General features: G+C 41.2%; 1 protein-coding gene across 1 annotated transcript; it reads left to right on the forward strand.

The window, feature by feature from the left end:
• Positions 1-1,991: 1,991 nt before the first annotated feature.
• On the forward strand, positions 1,992-11,121 carry SPCS3 (signal peptidase complex subunit 3). Its single transcript, XM_034771664.1, has 5 exons — positions 1,992-2,348; positions 4,247-4,320; positions 6,602-6,678; positions 7,825-7,940; positions 8,456-11,121. The coding sequence occupies exons 1-5, from the start codon at positions 2,206-2,208 to the stop codon at positions 8,586-8,588; spliced, it is 543 nt and encodes a 180-aa protein (XP_034627555.1). The 5' UTR covers positions 1,992-2,205; the 3' UTR covers positions 8,589-11,121.
• The last annotated feature ends 7,499 nt before the right edge of the window (positions 11,122-18,620 follow it).

Below are 18,620 nucleotides of genomic sequence, written 5' to 3' on the forward strand. Positions count from 1 at the left end.
AGAAAAATGGTTAATTAACTATCTTAATTTAAATAAAACAAGCATAGAAACAGTTTCCGAAGCTTGTCAATTTTTTTAAACTTTCCCTTTATTTTTTAGTAGTGTACTGTATTTGCTTTTTTGTAATCTGTCTGCTGCTGAGTACTTCTGGTTCTAAATGAGATGTGTGGTTGATTGGTCAGTTCGTAACTCTGATGTTCCTAACTTTGAGGTTCTACTGTACTTTACCCTTTCCACAGTTTCTGTTCTGGAGTCCTCTTCTCCAGCTGCTCATAGTATTCCAAAACAACAGCAAAGTGAAAATGTGATATTATACTTGACTATTTCATTTCTACCCATAGGGTTCTAAATAGCAGCAGTGAAATTGACCATAGTCTTGTTGGTTTCACTGATGTTTAGTGGGAAAACTATAATTAGGGCTCCCTGTTTGTCACGGGGGTCGCAGAAGTCACGGATTCCATGACTTTCCGCGACCTTCGTGATTTCTGCAGCAGCCAGTGTGGCTGACCCTAGGACCACCCAATCAGCTGGCTCCAGGATCAGCTGCTCAGGTGGCCCTGGGGACAGCCACACCAGAGCTGCTGGAGTGGCCCTGCAGCCAGCAGCACTGATCGCCTGAGCAGCTGGCCCCGGGGTCCACCCGAGCAGCGGCAGTTGCGGCTGGTCTCAGTGGCTCCTGGCAATGATACCTGGGGTGGCTGGAGCAGCCACAGCTTCAGCAGCTCCCAGTGCGCCCCCCGGCTGCTGCTGCTCCGGGGGCCTGAGGCAGCTGGTGCCTCAAGCAGCCGGTGCCGCTGGGCCGGCTCCGCCCCTCCCTCCACAGCAGCAGCCTACTGCAGCAGCGGCTGCCCCAAGATTTAGTTGGGTATTTTTTTAGTAAAAGTCAGGGACAGATCACGCGTGAATTTTTGTTTATTGCCCGGGACCTGCCCATGACTTTTATTAAAAATATGCATGACTAAATCGTAGCCTTAGTTATAAGCAGCAACAGAGTCACTGAAGCTGTCTGTCTATACACACAGGACAACATTGCTTCTGTTCACATTTAGAAGATCATCTTTGCAACCAGAAAGGCTAGAAATTTAGACCTTTTCAATCCTTTACAGGGGACGTTTCCTACTTGCCATGCCAAATGGGCCGGAGACTTTTTCAATCACTTTGAAAACACAATCCATTTTTCAGGGACATCACTGGAAGGCTTCAACAACACTAAACTCCCATCACTATGGCACAAATCCTCACCCAAATCAAACAGTGCTCAGGACAATAGACCAAAACAATAGCAAATCAAAGAACAAATCAAAACTAGCAAGCTTGACTGCTACAGAGCCACCACACTAGGATCCGGTCTTAACCTGTAAGGTGTTTAAGACCCGTTTCAGAGTAGCAGCTGTGTTAGTCTGTACCCACAAAAAGATCAGGAGTAAGGTGTTGAAGACCGTTTTTCCTGCTCTACCCAGGAAGTTTAATCTAAACGTAGCTGAACGGGTGCTGACACCTGCTGCCAGCTACAAGTATTTTTTCCTACTCCAGGCCAGGCCTAGCTGACTTCCTTAGTCGCACAATGAAACGTGCAATGCTAGCAGACTCTCCAGAACAAAATCAGCACGTGTAACTGGAGTTGGTAACAGACACCCAAACCGCAGTGAACAGAGAAACGGCTCTGCCATCAATGTGACACAAGAGAGATTGACAGAGAGAGACTATCCCAAACCCAAGGGAACGAGAGACTGGTCATGAATAATACAGATGCTCGAGGAGGATGGCTCGAAAGCTAGCGGGCAGGCGCGGAAAGCAGAGCCTGGCGCGAGGCGTGGAGCTGGGGGGTGGGTGCCAGCTCTGGGGTACCAGGCGGATGCTGCTGGGGGCAGAGGCGCGCGGGGCGGGTTGTCGGTTGGGGGCACGCGCAGGAGATGCCTGGGTGAGGGGCCGGGGCCGGATGTCCCGCCTCCCCGGGAGGGCGGTGGCGCGGGTCGCGCGGCTCCTCCCCGCTGGCTGGGCGGGCTCAGGCGCATCCGGCCCGGCCTCGCCTCTCTGCTGCTGCCGGTGGCTCACGCACCGAGGGGGTTGCTGCTGCTGCTGCTCCTGGCCCCGCAGAAACCCGCCGCCGGGCGCTGCCGAGCCGGTGTCCGCCCGTGGGGCTGCGGCAGGGAGGGGCCGGGCGGCCGGGGCCTGCGTGGCTGAGCGGCCGGGCCGGGCGGAGAGATGAACACGGTGTTGTCCCGGGCCAACTCGCTCTTCGCCTTCTCGCTGAGCGTCATGGCGGCGCTGACCTTCGGCTGCTTCATCACCACCTCCTTCAAGGAGCGCAGCGTGCCCGTCCGCATCGCCGTCTCCCGGGTCATGCTGTGAGTGCGGCCCCGGGCCCTGCCCCTCCGTGCCCGCCCCGAGCCCGCGGGAGGTTTGCGCACCCAGGGCCCCGGGGCTGCTGAGGCACCGAGCCAAACTCTGCCTGCGGGGAGGGGGAGCAGCCGGCGCCCCCTGCCCGGGGGGGTGGACCGCACCCAGCACCTGTAAACGAGGGGGCTGTGGCAGGGGAATCTAGGGACAATGCCTGTCCTGATTGTTTAGGGAGACGTTAAACAAATCTTTTGCCACATCAGTGTCCCCCGCAACTCCCCCCGTCTCCTCTCTGTAGCTTGGGCCTAGAATAAGTACAGTCAGTGTCTGCCCCTGCAGTTTCCTTCCGGCTCTCTCACTTCCCCCTGTCTGGGCCAATGAGGGAACCCCACGACAGTCAACTCTGCTGTACTGGTGTCCTTTCTCCTCTCTGCCAGTTCTCTGTGTGAAGGCTGTTGCAGTGCACACATTGCACACAATCACACACACCAAGACTCCCGAAGAAGTGAGGTTTTTACTCACGAAAGCTTATGCCCAAATAAATCTGTTAGTCTTTAAGGTGCCACCAGACTCCTTGTTGTTTTTGCTTTATATGAAGGCAAGACATGTTGACAAGGGGGAATATTCTCTTTTGATTTCAAATTCCTTGATTGGCTTCTGTCAGACTTAATGCTAGACTTTTTCCAACATGCCACCTTCCCTTCTTTAATTGCTGTCTTTTAAAAAGTGTGATTAGCTATATAAACATGTATTGACAAACTTTAAATGTCTCTAAACATCTTTCATCTCTGTAAGCCACATTTTTAAAAACTGAACTAGTAACCCAGTTGGAATGGAATTGGAGCAGCATAATGAGGATCTCTCTAGTTGCATCTTTTTTTCAATGGTTTCTTTTGGCCAAACCCTAGTTTAATGTGTGGATTCTTCCTGTAACAGATTGACAGTGACTCTATGCACCTGTCATGTAGGTGCATATACTGTGAAGATATGTTAGTTTGTGTGAAGGGAAGGAACATTCTGTAGTCAGTCTTCAAAACAAAACTTTGGGCTTTCTTAGCTTCTTTCTTTTTGAAGTAAGGAAGGCACTAGTCAATGTAGCAAACTTAATTTTTTGTTTTTAAGCTCAGGGGCCTGGCGTTTTTTTGTTTTTATGCATGGAGATTTGAATAAGCTCAGTTTTAGTCTGGAGCTAATCATAATGTCGAGTTCAACGTTACTGAAGTTTTGGTGGTGAGGTTTATCCATTGTCAACCAAATTATGTCATGATTAACTGCATGATGACTTAATATTGTGGAGAGAGCATAAACTTTGAACCAATGTAGTATTTTTTTGTTTGAGGATTTTACGTGCCAAGGGAGAACTTTACAATGTGTGTGGCAGCACAAATATGAAATCAGGGTTAACAGGTGGCTAATGTAGATGGTCTAAGGGGCTCTTTGTGATGTAAAATCAGTTAGTATGACTGAAAATAGTAGTACAACCAGAATGACTGACTTTGCTGCTGCAGTTGTTCAAATTGGCATTGATTAGTTGGTGATGGCTACGTATCCTTGACTAAAATCAAATGAAGTACAGTGGCGCTGCCCATGTCTCGGTAGGCAGGAAAAAGTCCATAAATTATTACTCTTATTTATCATTTGAATTCTAGTAGTGCCTAAATGCACCACTCAGGATAGGGGCTCCATTATGCTAGGAAGTGTACAAACAGTAAAACAATGTTCTTGACCTAAAGTGCTTACCATCTGATTAAGACAAGATATAATAAATGGGTGTATCAATCAATCAAAATGGTGGAAAGTGTACAACGGAAACCAATAAGAATGTTCATTGACATAAAACAAACAATGCAAACTATGCTAATTTTGTGTTCTTGCTTTTTTTTTATTTATTTTTTTTATTTTTTAGAAAAAATGTGGAAGACTTCACTGGGCCTAGAGAAAGAAGTGATCTAGGATTTGTTACATTTGATGTTACTGCAGATATCCTTTATAAAAACACTAATACTTAAAATATAAACTCTGCTATATTGTTGACACCACTTCCGTAATGGTTATGGTTGTAATGTATGAAACCAGTCCCCAAATATTTAAACTAGAAGACCTTAAGAAAGTAAAAAGTTTGAGGAGAACCACCAATATCTCTGGAAAGCAGTGTTTTAAAGTAAATGGAATTAGAGAATGTATTGGCTCAGGAGAGAAATACAGTAGAACCTCAGAGTTACAAACATTTCAGAGTTACAAATAACCCGAGGTGTTCGTAACTCTGAAACGTTCATAACTTTGAACAAAATGTTATGGTTGTTCTTTCAAAAGTTTACAACTGAACAGTGACTCAATACAGCTTTGAAACTTTACTATGCAGAAGAAAAATGCTGCTTTCCTTTTTTTATTTAAAGTAGTTTATGTTTAACAGTATTGTACTGTATTTGATTTTTTTTTTTTTTTTTTTTTGTCTCTGCTGCTGCCTGATTGTTACTTCTGGTTCCAAATGAGGTGTGTAGTTGACAGGTCAGTTCATAACTCTGGTGTTCGTAATGCTGAGGTTCTACTGTAGTTCTTATCGAATGAAGAGCTTACCAAGACAGTTTATGGCAACCTCATCAGCAAAGCACAGAATCCTCCAGCCACCATTAAATCTGGTCAGAGTGCAGTCATCAGTAATATGTGACGTGTTTGGTCACAGACGCATTTAGGATTTTCTGTTGGTCCCAGGTGTGAAGGCTGGCTGCCCATTTACCCTGGCCTGTTTGAAATCAGGCCAGAAGGCCCATGAGCAGCGTGGCAAATAAAGCTGGTACACACATGGTTGGGTCAAGAGACTGGTATCTGACATCAACTGCAGCCCATTCTTCACACCACATCAACATCGCAGAGAAATCTGGGCAGGACAGATAGGCCCACAACGATTGCCTTAATAACAAACATGCTCGTGCGTGGTTGAAGTCTTCTGTGTATAGTGGTAGGCTCAGGATTAGCTCTGATCATCTCAATCATTCTTGCTGTAGCATCCTCACGACAAATATTAGAGGAGTGATATTGCTTAACATGGAGAGCCACGGTATGGGTGTAGGTCGGTAAGGAGAGAATTAGTTAATCATAGGGATTGCTTATGTAATGTATATTTTATGTATACTTAAAGATCTATGACATGGGTTTCAAATTCATTCTGTTAGGAAAGCCTGGATTATAAAGTTAAGGACCTATAATATGGATGTCAGTAGGAGTATTTTTGTTAAAAGATTGAGGGCAGACATGGTCCTTTATTCACTAAAATATTAAATATCAGTTGCATTTATCATCACTGGAAATAATTTATTGAGCAGCATACACAATTATGTCAAAACTTCTGTCCTCTGTTTTTCTCCCCATCTTACTTTCTCCCCTTTCCCTCTATCTTTGATTGCCTGTCTCTTGTTTTTGCGTTTTTTTTATTTTCCTCTTCGCTTTCTTAATGTTTTCTACTCTGGCTCCTCCTTTCTCTTCCCTTCTGGCTCCTTATCCCACTCTCTTTTGCCCAGCCAATCCCAGTTCTCCCTCTGTGCCTCAGCTCCTTGCAAGAGCTGTCTCCCCTCTACCTCACCCCTAGTCCCAGTCTCTTCTGTGACTTCTGCAGTGGCCAGTGTAGCTGGCTCCGGGGCTGCCTGAGCAGCTGAGGCAGCCCCGGGGCCAGTCACACCGGCCGCTGCTGGAGCAGTCTGGGCCACCTCTTCCACCCCCAGGAGCAGAAGGAGACTTTTGGGTGGGGGGCTGGGTGTCGGGGCACAGGAGGGGGTGAGGACTCTGGGCGGCGCTTACTTTGGGGATGCTCCCCGGAAGCGACAACAAGTCCCTCCCTCAGCTCCTAGCTCCATGTGCTGCCTCCTCCCATAGGCACTGCCCCTGCAGCTCCCATTGACCGTGGTTCCCAGCCAGTGGATTTTTGTTTACTATCTGTGACCTGTCCATGACTTTTACTAAAAATACCAGTGACTAAAATGTAGTCTTACTCTTAGACATGTACAAAAAACTATTTCTCATGCTTTTAAAGAGATACTGATTAGCTTTAATTTTTTTCATATTGACTAAAAAAAAATTAAAGTTTCTGTTAGAACACCCTTTAAGTAGTATGCCCTGGAGAGCAGATAACATCAGCTATGTTGAAATGTAGGAAAATATCTTAAATGTTATAATTATATTGTACTATGAGATGATCTATGTTGGCTTTTGGTAGAAATATCATTTAAAAATAAAGTTGGTATACCATTTTCCTTAACTTGCTCACATCTGCAAACTATATTTGATTGGAATGTTAAACAGTTATTTCTGTATTTATCTGCAGAATATTCAACAAAAAACAATGTAAGTATGAAATAGAAAATTTAAACAATTAAAATTATTTGGTTTAGCTGCTATTTAACATGCTGTAATCATCCTAGGAAAGATGATGGTACAAACATTTCATACTACTTTGACTTATTCCTGCAATCTTTGACTTTTGCTGATATTTAATAGTAAGAATTCCAAATGTTACGTCTTTTGACTTTCTGAAATAGTGACATAGCTAAAATGCTATACAACTTTGTCACTTAAAACTGCTGTTCTCAACTGTTTCAACTGGTACAGCTATTCTGCCACTGTAGAAAGGTCAGAATTTTCACAAAATGATTTTTAAAATTAATTCTCAAGACTACGTCACTACCTAATCTGCTTTTAATGACCATTTAAATAAAGTAATATTCCATCTATGCTGGTAGCACAACTGCGCTTGCTGAATAAATTTTTAGAATTCTCTGTTTCATTAGTTGGGCTTTAAGAGTCCATTATCTTGTTTTATATTTCATAAGTTCAGTTTATAAACAGCCAGCTCTTATAAATTGGTACATTATAATGGTATATTTTAGTCTCTTGTTCAAATTGTATCAGAAGACACCAGACAAAATTCTGAGTACCCCAATATAGCAGATCATCATTGCTGAGTAAGTAGTTCAGAAGAGATGCATAAAACCTCTTATGAATTCAGGACACCTTACTGAGGTGCAGTTATTCTTTTGGAATTATATTTACAAATCTGAATACAGTAATCTTTAATAAAAAAAACACTGAAAATTTTGAACAAAATGATAGGGTTTGATTTCAGTACAACTCAAGTCTTTCATTCTTGAGACAATGTCTAAATACAAGTTATATTGTTTAAAATCACTTTTACTTTTACAGTTGTAATTACAATTAGAAACTAACATCCTTGACCCATCATACTTTTTACTGGTATGTCTTTAAAATCTGCTATCCTTAAAATAAGGTTCTGTCAGATCTATTATCTTTACCATATTTAAATGTTTTAGTGGTAAACCTTTGTTCTTGTGAGACATAGTTTTGTTACACTTGCAATCCGTAAAACAAAGTTTATGCTCTGCAATTTCAGTTTCTTGAATCAGTAATACTTTGTAATTTCCAGTGATCAGATGTACTTCATTGTGTTAACTCAGTGATTAATTTTAATTGTAGGCCCTGAACCAGGTTGTCCTTTGGGATAAGATCATTTTGAGAGGAGATAGTCCAAAGTTGTTACTAAAAGACATGAAATCAAAATACTTTTTCTTTGATGATGGAAATGGTCTCAAGTGAGTAAATTACATTTCTTTATAGTGTAACTGTTCTGTACTCTGGATATTTGTGTGTTGCTGAGGTAGGAGTGGGAGAGAAGTAAGTAAAGGGGAATATGAATATTTAACAGCTCATTACATTCTTTTAAATCTTATAATTGTTTCAAGACTATTACATCTTCAGAAAGCAGCTGATGAGATGTGCTATGTGGTAGAGATCCAGACCCCCCAATTCAGTGGGCTGAAAAGCAAGTGGCTGCCAGAAGCAGTTGGCTCCCAGGTTTCAGCCTGTGCTTGCAGAGTTAGTCATGTCCTGCAAGGTGTGGAGAACCCTCAACTACTTTGCAGAAGAGTTATCCGGACTCTAGGTCATATTCTATGCAGTAGCTTTGTGCAAATATTGTAAATGAATGCAAACTCTGTAAATTTAAAATGCCCATCAGTTCTGGCTCACAGAAAAGTATTCACATTCAAGGTAACTTATGTCTTTATAAGTTGAGTATTTCTTCTGATGATCTGTTTTGATTTTACAGGGGAAACAGAAATGTCACTCTGACTCTCTCCTGGAACGTTGTACCAAATGCTGGCATTCTACCTCTTGTGACAGGATCAGGACATGTATCTGTTCCATTCCCAGATACTTATGAAACAGCAAAAAGTTATTAAATTATTATACTGAATCCTAAGCAACATATTTTTATACTTGTATATTATGAATAAATTTTATCACTTTCTCCTCCTATTCCCTGCAGCTCTCCAGTCAAAGGTACTTGTTTTCTTTGGCTCTAACTGAGCAGGAAAAAAAAACAGCTGAAATTTAGACTTTTTTTTTTTTTTTTTTTAAATAAAACATTGATGCTGAAACTTACAGGAAAGGTAAACTGATGGTTTAAAATTTTTGAAAAATTAACTTTTTTTGTTGGCCACGTGGGTAGAAAAATATGTTTCTTATAAATAAACATTTAAAACCAGAACATAGTCTGATTATTTTAAAATTTATTATAAAAGTGTTTATGTAATCTGTCTAAAGCGCAATGCACAAATTTCAGTGTTGTAGTCAAAAATGTAGGAGTACTTGCAGGTTCATAGGCACTGTGGCTATTGTATTCTTCAGGTGCTGCTAAATAAGTGTGTTTAGAATGCTGCATTAAGGTAGATTGTTTCCTTTCTAGTAGCATCAAAAGCCACTCAAAATTGTTGTTCATCATTATCCATGAGCCATCAATCAGGAGTATTTTAGTACTATTCCAGCTCAAATTTGATGTTGGTTGAACCGAACTCCTTATTTGAAAGATATATGTAATATTGATTTAACAAGAATGTGCCACTGATTTAACAAGAATATGTGTTTTGTGTTTAAAAAAACCACACAAATCTTTTAAGAGCTGTTTACAACACAGATACCAGTAGAAATCATAAGCAGGATAAAACAGTGGAAAAATACCTCTAGCATATAAATTGGCAATTTTTTTGCTTATTTGGAAAAACTTAATGTTAGCCAAGTGTGCATTTTTCTCACACTTGTACAAATAAATCATTTTGGGTTAAAGTCAGAAGATAATCTCAAAGCATTTAGGATGTGTTGTGCAATATACATAATAAAAATGTTCTTTTTTAAAAAAAGGTATGAGCAAGAATAATACAAAATAAAAAAGTATGTACAAAATGTATGAGTTGCTTGTAAAATATTTGGAATTCTTGACTTTCAGTATTATAGACAAGTAAAATTTAAAATATAGTAAAATTCTTAAAATAACAAAAATTAGACTTTCATAGAAATAAATTAAAAAGATTGGGACTACTTAGCAAAGAGACAAATAGGTTGTAGAATAGTATACAAAATGAGTTGTATACAGAAGGTAAAGTGGCCACTGTCCTTCACTCTTTCACAGTGCAAGCACAAGGAGACATTCAGTGAAATTGGAAAGCTACAAATTAAAAACCTGATCAAAGGAAATATTATCTTGTACAATTCATAGTAAGTCTGTGAAGTTCATTACCCCAAGAGCTGAGGTCAATAGCTTAGCAGAATTTAAAAAAGGATTAAACATTTATATAGATATAAAATCATAGTCAGTTTTACTAGATAAAATAAAATAATATAAAACTGCATGGGATACTTGGGTTCAGCAAGGAATATCCTTTTTTGGGCAGATTATTCCATAATTGTCCACTATGAAATATATTTCTCTGTCCCCTAAAGTATCAGCAGTAATTATCAAAGACAGGACAGTAGATTGGCCATTGATCAGATCCTCTATGATAAACCTACATTGTAAGTGAGTTGACTCCAACTTCTTTTTAAAAAGAAAAGGCTTTCAAACAGTTTGCATAGGACCACCTTTTCCTCCCTGCATCCTGTTCCTTGTACGGAGGGATAACAGCATAGCCTGCCACCCACATACTCTTAGGATATGCAGAAAATTCTTGCTCTAATTCTGTGAATCCTAGGTCATCCATGTGGAGTGGCAATAGAGTGACCAGGTGTTCTGATTTATTGTACGGACAATCCTGATATTCAGGGCATTGTCTTATATAGGCACCTATTGCCTCCCCATCCCCAGTCCTGATTTTTCATACTTGCTATCTAGTCACTCTAAATGGCAACTTAGTGTCTGCGCTGTTACTGGCTTTTCCTGTTGCGTGGCTCCTTCCCCTGGTGAGAAGGGTAGAAAGTGGATCATACCTCCATGCATACAATTAATAGCATTATTTGAAAGGGCACTGGACTATGTGATAAAAGAAATCTGCATAAGAATCTACATAAGCCAAGATTTTTAAAAGTGCCTTGATTTTTGGATTCCTCCTTTTTGTGTGTTCAACTTGTGACACTTTAAAGAGCCCTGATTTTTCAGAGTGGGTGCTCAGCACTTTCCATTTCCAAACATTAGGCCTTTTTAAGATATCTCAGGTTGGGTACATACACAATTGTTGCTCTTGAAAAGCTTGACCATACAGTGTAAAGCAGCTGAACTGAAGCTCTGCGCTCAACTATTAAATATATCTTCGTATTCACTTGTTTTTTTGGAGGGATGGAGGGATTGTTAGTGGGGTTCTGCCAACCTGATTTCTGTACACTTAATGTTTTTGCTCTTGTCTGCTTTGCTGCAGAGAGAAACATCCCACAGTTTGGGTCGCTAAAAAATTTTGTACTGTGAGCATTTTAAAAAATGCATTTTAATAAACTGTTTTAACAGTATTCCTAAGTATAAAGAATCTTACCTTGTTGATACAGAATCTTGTAATTGCTAAAATTGATAGATGTTAATGAAGTTAAAGCAATGTGTAAAAGTTTCAATTATGTTGTCTCAATTATATGAAAATATTTTGCCCTTTTTTGGTGGTAAAGGAATATTCACTTGGTCTCTGCTTCTGCCATTTGTTAACTAAGATTAACATTTACCCATCTGAACAAAAAAATCAAATTGATAAACATGTCTATTTTCCTGGCTTTCCTCAAGGATAAACTGTCCTTTCTATGTATCTGAGCTTCTTTCCTAAAATGGCTTCAGAATTTCAACTTAAAGAGGAAGCTTCCCATTTCAGGTTCTTTCCTAACTTGAATTTCAGGAAAGAAAAGTCTTGTCATATCTAGATTACTATATAGGTCATAGCCTTTCTATAGATCATAATTTTCCAAGATGTTAGGGAGAGACTTAAGGCTTCCTGGCAAAGTGGTTAAGAGCTTGCATTCAGGAAGCTTCAAGTCAGCTGTAGTTACTTCTCTGAAAAGGATCAAAGTGTATTCCATCAGGTCTCTTATTTGGAGTGGAGTTGTACCTTTAGAGGAGCTCTGCAAAATTACCATTTAGGAGTACTTTATACAAGTGTGTAAATCACATAATTTGAAAGTTATGGCAGCAGTTGATGCACAGTGCTCAGACCAGTGATCTGAGATAAGATGCTTCAGAACAGAAATTGTTCTTTCCCATTCTCTCCAGTTTTGGCATATTTCTGGCTTTTTTTCTCCTCCAATACTTTATCTAGCCTCTATCTCTGGTCTCTATCATGCCATTTTTTTTTACAGGGAATGATTTACCAAATCTACTAATTGGTGTCAAGAGACTAGTGCAAATTTTATGCCTTTACCTGTTAACTTGATTTGTGGCCTGGTTGAAATAGCACATGTATCCACACAGGAGGAAAGCATTGTGGTCGAGACCCAGCCATGATCTAATTGTAGGCTATAGAAACTCTCACCTGGGTTCCATCAGAACGTATAGTAGAGAGATGACTCTGGAGCCAGAAGAATCCATGCTACTTTGGTATAGCTTGCCTGATATCTACTGAGGAAGAGGAAAACCCAGCAGTCTGTGCTGTTTCAACCAGGCCACAAGAATCAAATGAACAGGTAAGAATATAAATTACTTTTTACACTATCCGTCTTGGAACAAACAAAATAGAAATTGCAAGTCGTCTTACATTAAGTTGTAATCTTGTTGGAGCAGGGACTGGTCTTTGTTCTGTTTGAACAGTGACTAGCACAATGGGATCCTGGTCTGTGACTAGAGCTCCTAGGCACTCAACTAATACAAAAAGGACGTTCAAAAGACTGTCACAATGGCTACTTGGCATCATACTACCACTCTTCCATTGAATGTCCTGTCCTTTCATCACCATTCCACTGACTTTCCCCTAAAGTGGTATGGTCCTGGAGAATAGATTTGAGAATAAAATTTGCAAAAAATCTAAGCAATTTAGGAGCCTTAAGTCACTTTTGAAAAAATTACCCTGCTTCTTTCTCCACTTGTCCTCCAGATACCTGTTTTCTCTGTTCAGATACTATCTTGATATACATTTCATAAAGCTTCCTACTGGTCATGCACTAAAGAAGGTGAGTGGTAGAAAATATACAGCTTGTGAGGCTTGACTATCTTGCTGATACACTGCTTTGCAAGTCTTAATTGTATATCTAATTTACAATGTGAATTTTTTGGGAAGGTACCAAGTCTTCCTCTGTTTTGTGAAGATTTTGGACTGAGTGCTCATAATAAAAAGTTAAAGGTCACTGTTTATGTTAAGTATCCATTTATAAATAGTGACTTTTATTCATGGTTATCAGTTACAGATTTCAGCAAGTCAGAAGTTGTTTATAATTATCTGTGACCGATTGGGGATCGGTCTGTCATTGTCAACTCCATGTTAGTCCCTGAAACAACGGGTTTCACACCCTCTGCTTTGTATTGTAACCTTCATGGGGTGTGATCTTTTCTGGGTGAAAGCATCTATTTTGAGGCCGTGCTTTGACACTTGGTGGAAAGACTGTCAGAGAAGATGTGAGTGGGCAATCAACTCTGAATTACTCTTTCCTGCTGGAACATTGACTTTGAATGACTTTACATAGACGCAAAAGGGTGGGGAAGGCTGAGCTTGGATTCTCCTGCCCAAAACACATAAGCAAATGGGGGACAGATGGTTTTAAAAGAGTTATAGGGTTACTATATTTCAGGTTCCCAAAAAGAGGACACTGCGGGAAAGGGAATTGGAGAGGGCAGTGTCGATCCCTGTCACAGTGGTAGTCAGCTGGCGGAAGCCCAGAATGCAGCAACAGCCATCAGTCAGCCACTCCCCGTTGGACCCCCTTCCTAGAGCTGGGGGCTGGGTGGGTGGGATCTGGCAGCTGTGGCTGCAGGGGAATGGACCATGCGGGAAGCAGACCAATTGGAGCTGTTTTGGAGCTGCAGCATCTGCTCTGCAAAAATCTTGGACATTGGCTGTTCGAAAAATCTGCCAGGATGAGACAGAGGCTCAAAAAAGAGGCAATGTCCTGGAAAACCAGGATGTATTGTAACCCTAGAAAAGAGGGATGCTTCTCTCAGAATGGACAGACAACCATGATGTGCAAGAGGACCAAGCCAAGAAGCCAAGACTGCCTGGTCTAAGAATGCGGACCAATGTCAGGACTCCCAGGAGGGGAGAGATTGAAGCAGAGGGGTTACTTTACAGGTTTCTGTTGATTTTCATAGAACTGTAACTCTATTGCTATTAGACTGTGATTGTGGTTAAACATTTCTTTGCTAAGCCTGCGTTCCTTGTTTTCCTGCTATGTTATCCCTGAAGAGTTTAATCAAGGTACCAGAGCCCCCACAGCCAGGTCAGCTCTGCAGGAACATGCCTAAGCAATTGGGACCTCTGAAAGGTTGAGGCACTTTTTGCAGGGTGTAAGGTGGTTGTACAGTGGTAGTCGGCTGATGGAAGCCCAGAATGCAGCAACAGCCGTCAGTCAACAACTTCAGGGTCCCACTGCCCAGGAAGGAGGTCAGACAGTGGGCCTACACCTGCATGTGCCTCGGAGACCCCGAGCTAGCTACGGTGATCAGTCACTACCCAGATATGGGGATTTAGGAGAACATGGGGCCCAGGATTTGGGGCTGTTTGCAATAGACTGGTGTATGCCCAGAGGTAGGACTGGACCAGGTTGCAACACCATCTATAACACTTTCCACTGATGTGCTTATAACCATCAGTAATGCAAACAACTCACAGCTATAACATTGAATAATTTATGAACCTTTTATAAATAAAATCCATTTTTGAATAATTAGGCAATAACTTGGTAACTAAACACTTCCACAATTAAATTCTTACACTAGTGTCATTGCATCATAAATAAGTCCTTCTCTTCCTCTCATTTTATGCAGTGCAAATGTGTTCTCTATTCTCCAGCTGCATGGCACTTTTCAGAAAGATTGGCATAGTCAATTTTTATTACAAAAATAGAATACATTTTAAAAAAGGGGGGCTACATGCAAAAGAGAAAAATAAATCGTAAACTCTTGTCAATGGCAATTCTTGCTCATGATTGTACCTGCTCTCTGTAGTAGTGAAACTTGCACTAAATCTGGAGCTTGCTGTCTCCTTTATGGATAAATTATTTCCCAGAATTCCTGCTTACAGTTTATTTTCCAGGGTTTTGTGTTCAACTGCCAACCAACTACATTTGTTAGGATGCCTTTGATAGAGCCTCCCTCAATCAGGTTGAAGGTTGCTTATTAAAGCCTTTGTGTGAAGTGCTTTTACTAAAAAGGAAAAGAGCTGCTATCAAACAAATGCACACAAACATAACTTCTTACAAAAAAAATTGGATATTCCAGTCTGCTAATAAAGATGATAAATAATATCGATAGAATATGAAGAAAAGACGTTAACTCTAGAAGTTTGGCCCAGTGTAAGAAGATCCTGGAATTTCTCTAATGAAAGCACCATATCCTTAGGGGAAGCGGACTGAAGAGCCTTAAGAGAAGAGAGAGCCAATTTGTTTTCGCAATCATGCTAAAGTACATGGCACGGAGAGTTTGGTTTCACTCTCACTGCAAGAGCGGGATACGTTTAGAAGGAAACTTCTCACTCACATTTAGAGTGGCATGTTCATAGCTCCTCCGCTGCAGGGTAGAGTACAGTATCAGGTCATCTACTTGTTACTTATCTCTCAGGGTCAAGATTTCATAGTTATTGTGACTTAAAGCATATTAAAAATGGAAAGTTCTATATGAAGTCAGGTGTTTTTTGTAGTATGAAACAACCATTTATAAAAAAATAATTCAGGGGAACACATCTAGTCCTCCCACCTCTATTGATGCATGAAAAAGTAAGCATCAAGCATATCAACATATGACTAGATCCCAACACGTATAACTTTCTTTAGGTTTTAATCTGCTCCTTTAGGCACTGATGTTATACGTAAAGATACTTTCTGTGGTATACTTAACACTCCACAAGCACTTTGAATACTTGTTTTCAAATAAATTTGATGCAAGAAACTGCTGATGTATTTCATATATTTTTTATGAAGAATTGGAAGATACATACACTCTTGTGTTGGAGTTGAGAAATGCAGGCTGTTTACTACTGTTCCTGTTTACTATTAAAAGTGTGCAGTCAAACTGGTGAAAAGCAGTATGTGGCTGAAAGACAAGATCAGCTTAAAATTCTGATACTGAAAAAGCCCTAAACAAACTTAATACCCCGGGTTGTTGAAATTGAAAACTCTTTAAAAACCTACTTTTAACTGTTCTGGTTGTTTTCTCTTTGCACAATATTAATTATAGCCCATGAAAATAAATTTGTTGATATTACATTTATTTATAGCCAGCTTCATTCTGGTTTTCTGAGCAGGTTCCTAATATATTTGGGTTGGAAGCCCTGCAAAGCAATGTTACTCCTTTAAAAATAATTCTCTGTTGCAATGTTCTAAAAGAAATTTCATGGAAGCACTTCTATTGATGTTAGAACAATTTAGGCACAAAATTTAGTTTTTGAGAAAGCAAGCTTCCATCACATTTCACAGTGCTCCCTTACAGCATTGAAAATCAGTATATGAAAGAGATTTTTAGAAAGTCCATTAAATGATTAAAGGGTTTCCTCTCTTGTTTGGACACTTCTAGTTTTGCTAAAGAATCAGGAGATATTTTTAATCAAGAAACAATATTTTATTTGCAACTATTTACACAACAAACATGCCTAAATAGTAATACTCTGATTCTGCAAACTCTTAACTTTACTAGCCTCAGTAGCCCCATTGATTTAAAGCACCTGTGTAAATGTTTGGGGAGTGGGTCTAAGTAGATAAAAGAAAGCAGGTAGCCAAGTAAAAACAGGCTCAATTATTACAACTCCTAATATTACACCACTAGGGAACTTTGACAACGAGAGAGCATGCTTTGTAGTTTGTGGCGGCAAAGCAAAGACTGGTTTATAAAATTATACCCAAAATTATTTGGTTAATACTAATTAGAACTTATGTTACACTTTTCATGGAAGGATCTCCACGTGCCTTTAGAAGGAAAGGTAACTCTCGTTATCTCCAGAGGCTGGCTGGTTGCTAGAGGCGGAAAGTGCTAAACTCTGCCAATAATGCCTCCGCAGGTGGCCGCAATAAGAATCACTGTAGCAGTCTCTGTAGCGTAGCTGTTGTACTGCAGCCTGTAATACTGCTTGCTGCCACAAGGGAACAGACGCTTCCCCCCCGCCCCCGCAAGTAACGGGAAACAGTCCTCTGTGCTCTCAGATTATTACACGAAGAGGGTTTGGCTGTAGTTTCTACAAGAAGAAGAAGAAGGAGTAGATAAAGGCTGATAATCACCAGGTTAGTTCCAGTGGGTTTGGGCATAGGAACTCCAGCCACATTTCTTCCCTATGGTATCTGTTTATTCAAGCCTATCAACAGGGGGGGAGTTGCGAGCCTAGATGGTTTGGGTGGGGCTGTGCTCGTGGTTCTGAACCTAGGTATGTCAAAAAGGAGAGGTTCTAGGAGATGAGTGAGGAGTTTCTGAGCTATGTGTAGATTAGGAAGGGGGTTGTGTTGGGGTACTGTGCCTGCCAGGATAGATGAATGGGAGTAGGGGGTCTGGGGTTTGAATGGGAAAGTACTTCTGTGTAGGTGTGGTTTGGGTTGGAGGGAACTGGGAAAGGTGGGATGTGCTGGGCTCTCATGGCTGATTATAGGGGGGGGATGCTATTAACTGGTGGGAGTGTAAGAGTGTGGAAGATAGGGAAAGGGGGCAACATCTAGATTTGGAGAGGATGAGGTTGGGAATGCTAAAGAATAGCAAAGGGGTCACAAAGGGATGAATACTATTTTCTTCCATTCTGCCCTTACTGTAAAGCTTCTAGTTTTTAATTCTGAGATGGGAAATGTGGGTGGGAGTTTTTCATTTTTTCCCCCCATAGCTTTCTCCCCTAGCCTCCCTCATCCCATATAAAATTGCTTCCCCATGACACTCTCCAACTAGTATTCTGTGTATGTGTAAAAACAACAAGGAGTCCAGTGGCACCTTAAAGACTAACAGATTTATTTGGGCATAAGCTTTCATGAGTAAAAAACCTCACTTCACTTTCCAGGGGAATGTGGAAAGGCTCTGATACTGGCAGTCTAAGCCCTATGGGCATCAGCCACCACTGACTATTCTCATTTTACAAAGGGGAAACTAAATGATTTGCCCAACACTGCACTCCAATAAAATAGGCTGACAAACTTGCCTTCAGATTTCCTGCTGGGCTTTGGCTACTTGGTGGGACTGCCTAGTTTCTGGATCTCTACCCTGACTCAGGGCCGGCTTTAGGCCAATTCCACCAATTTCCCCGAATTGGGCCCCGCGCCTAAGAGGGCCCCGCACCCAGTGGCAGGGCCGCCCAGAGTGGGGGGCAAGTGGTAGAGAATCCCTTCCCTGGCTAGAGGCACCTTTTTAATTTTTACTCACCTGGCGGCGCTCCGGGTCTTCGGCGGTACTTTGGCGGCAGGTCCTTCAGTGCCACCGAAGACCCAGAGCGTGTGAAGGACCCACTGCCAAAGACTAGGAGTGCCGCCTGGTGAGTACAAACCCCACGTGGTTTTTTTTACGTGTTTGTTTTTTTAGTCATCCCTGTCGGGGCCCCGTCGAAACTGTCTGAATCGGGCCCCGCACTTCCTAAAGCCGGCCCTGCCCTGACTCAGGATGAGAAGTGATTTTTGCTTTATTGCAGCCATTCTAAATTATCAGGTCTGTTACCCCAAAGGGAGTAGAAGAGGGATGATGACCTGAACCACTGTCTCACCAGGAGTTTTTAGGGAAGAAAGTTCCTCTAACTGTCCTGAGATTGTTAGGGCTGCTTTTTAAAGGCTGGTCTCAGTTTGGGTAGACTTTTGTTCTGCTTCAAGTGTCAGAGGGGTAGCCATGTTAGTCTGAATCTGTAAAAAGCAACAGAGGGTCCTGTGGCACC

Source organism: Trachemys scripta, chromosome 5 (genome assembly GCF_013100865.1).
Source record: "Trachemys scripta elegans isolate TJP31775 chromosome 5, CAS_Tse_1.0, whole genome shotgun sequence".
Classification (NCBI taxonomy): Eukaryota; Metazoa; Chordata; order Testudines; family Emydidae; genus Trachemys; species Trachemys scripta.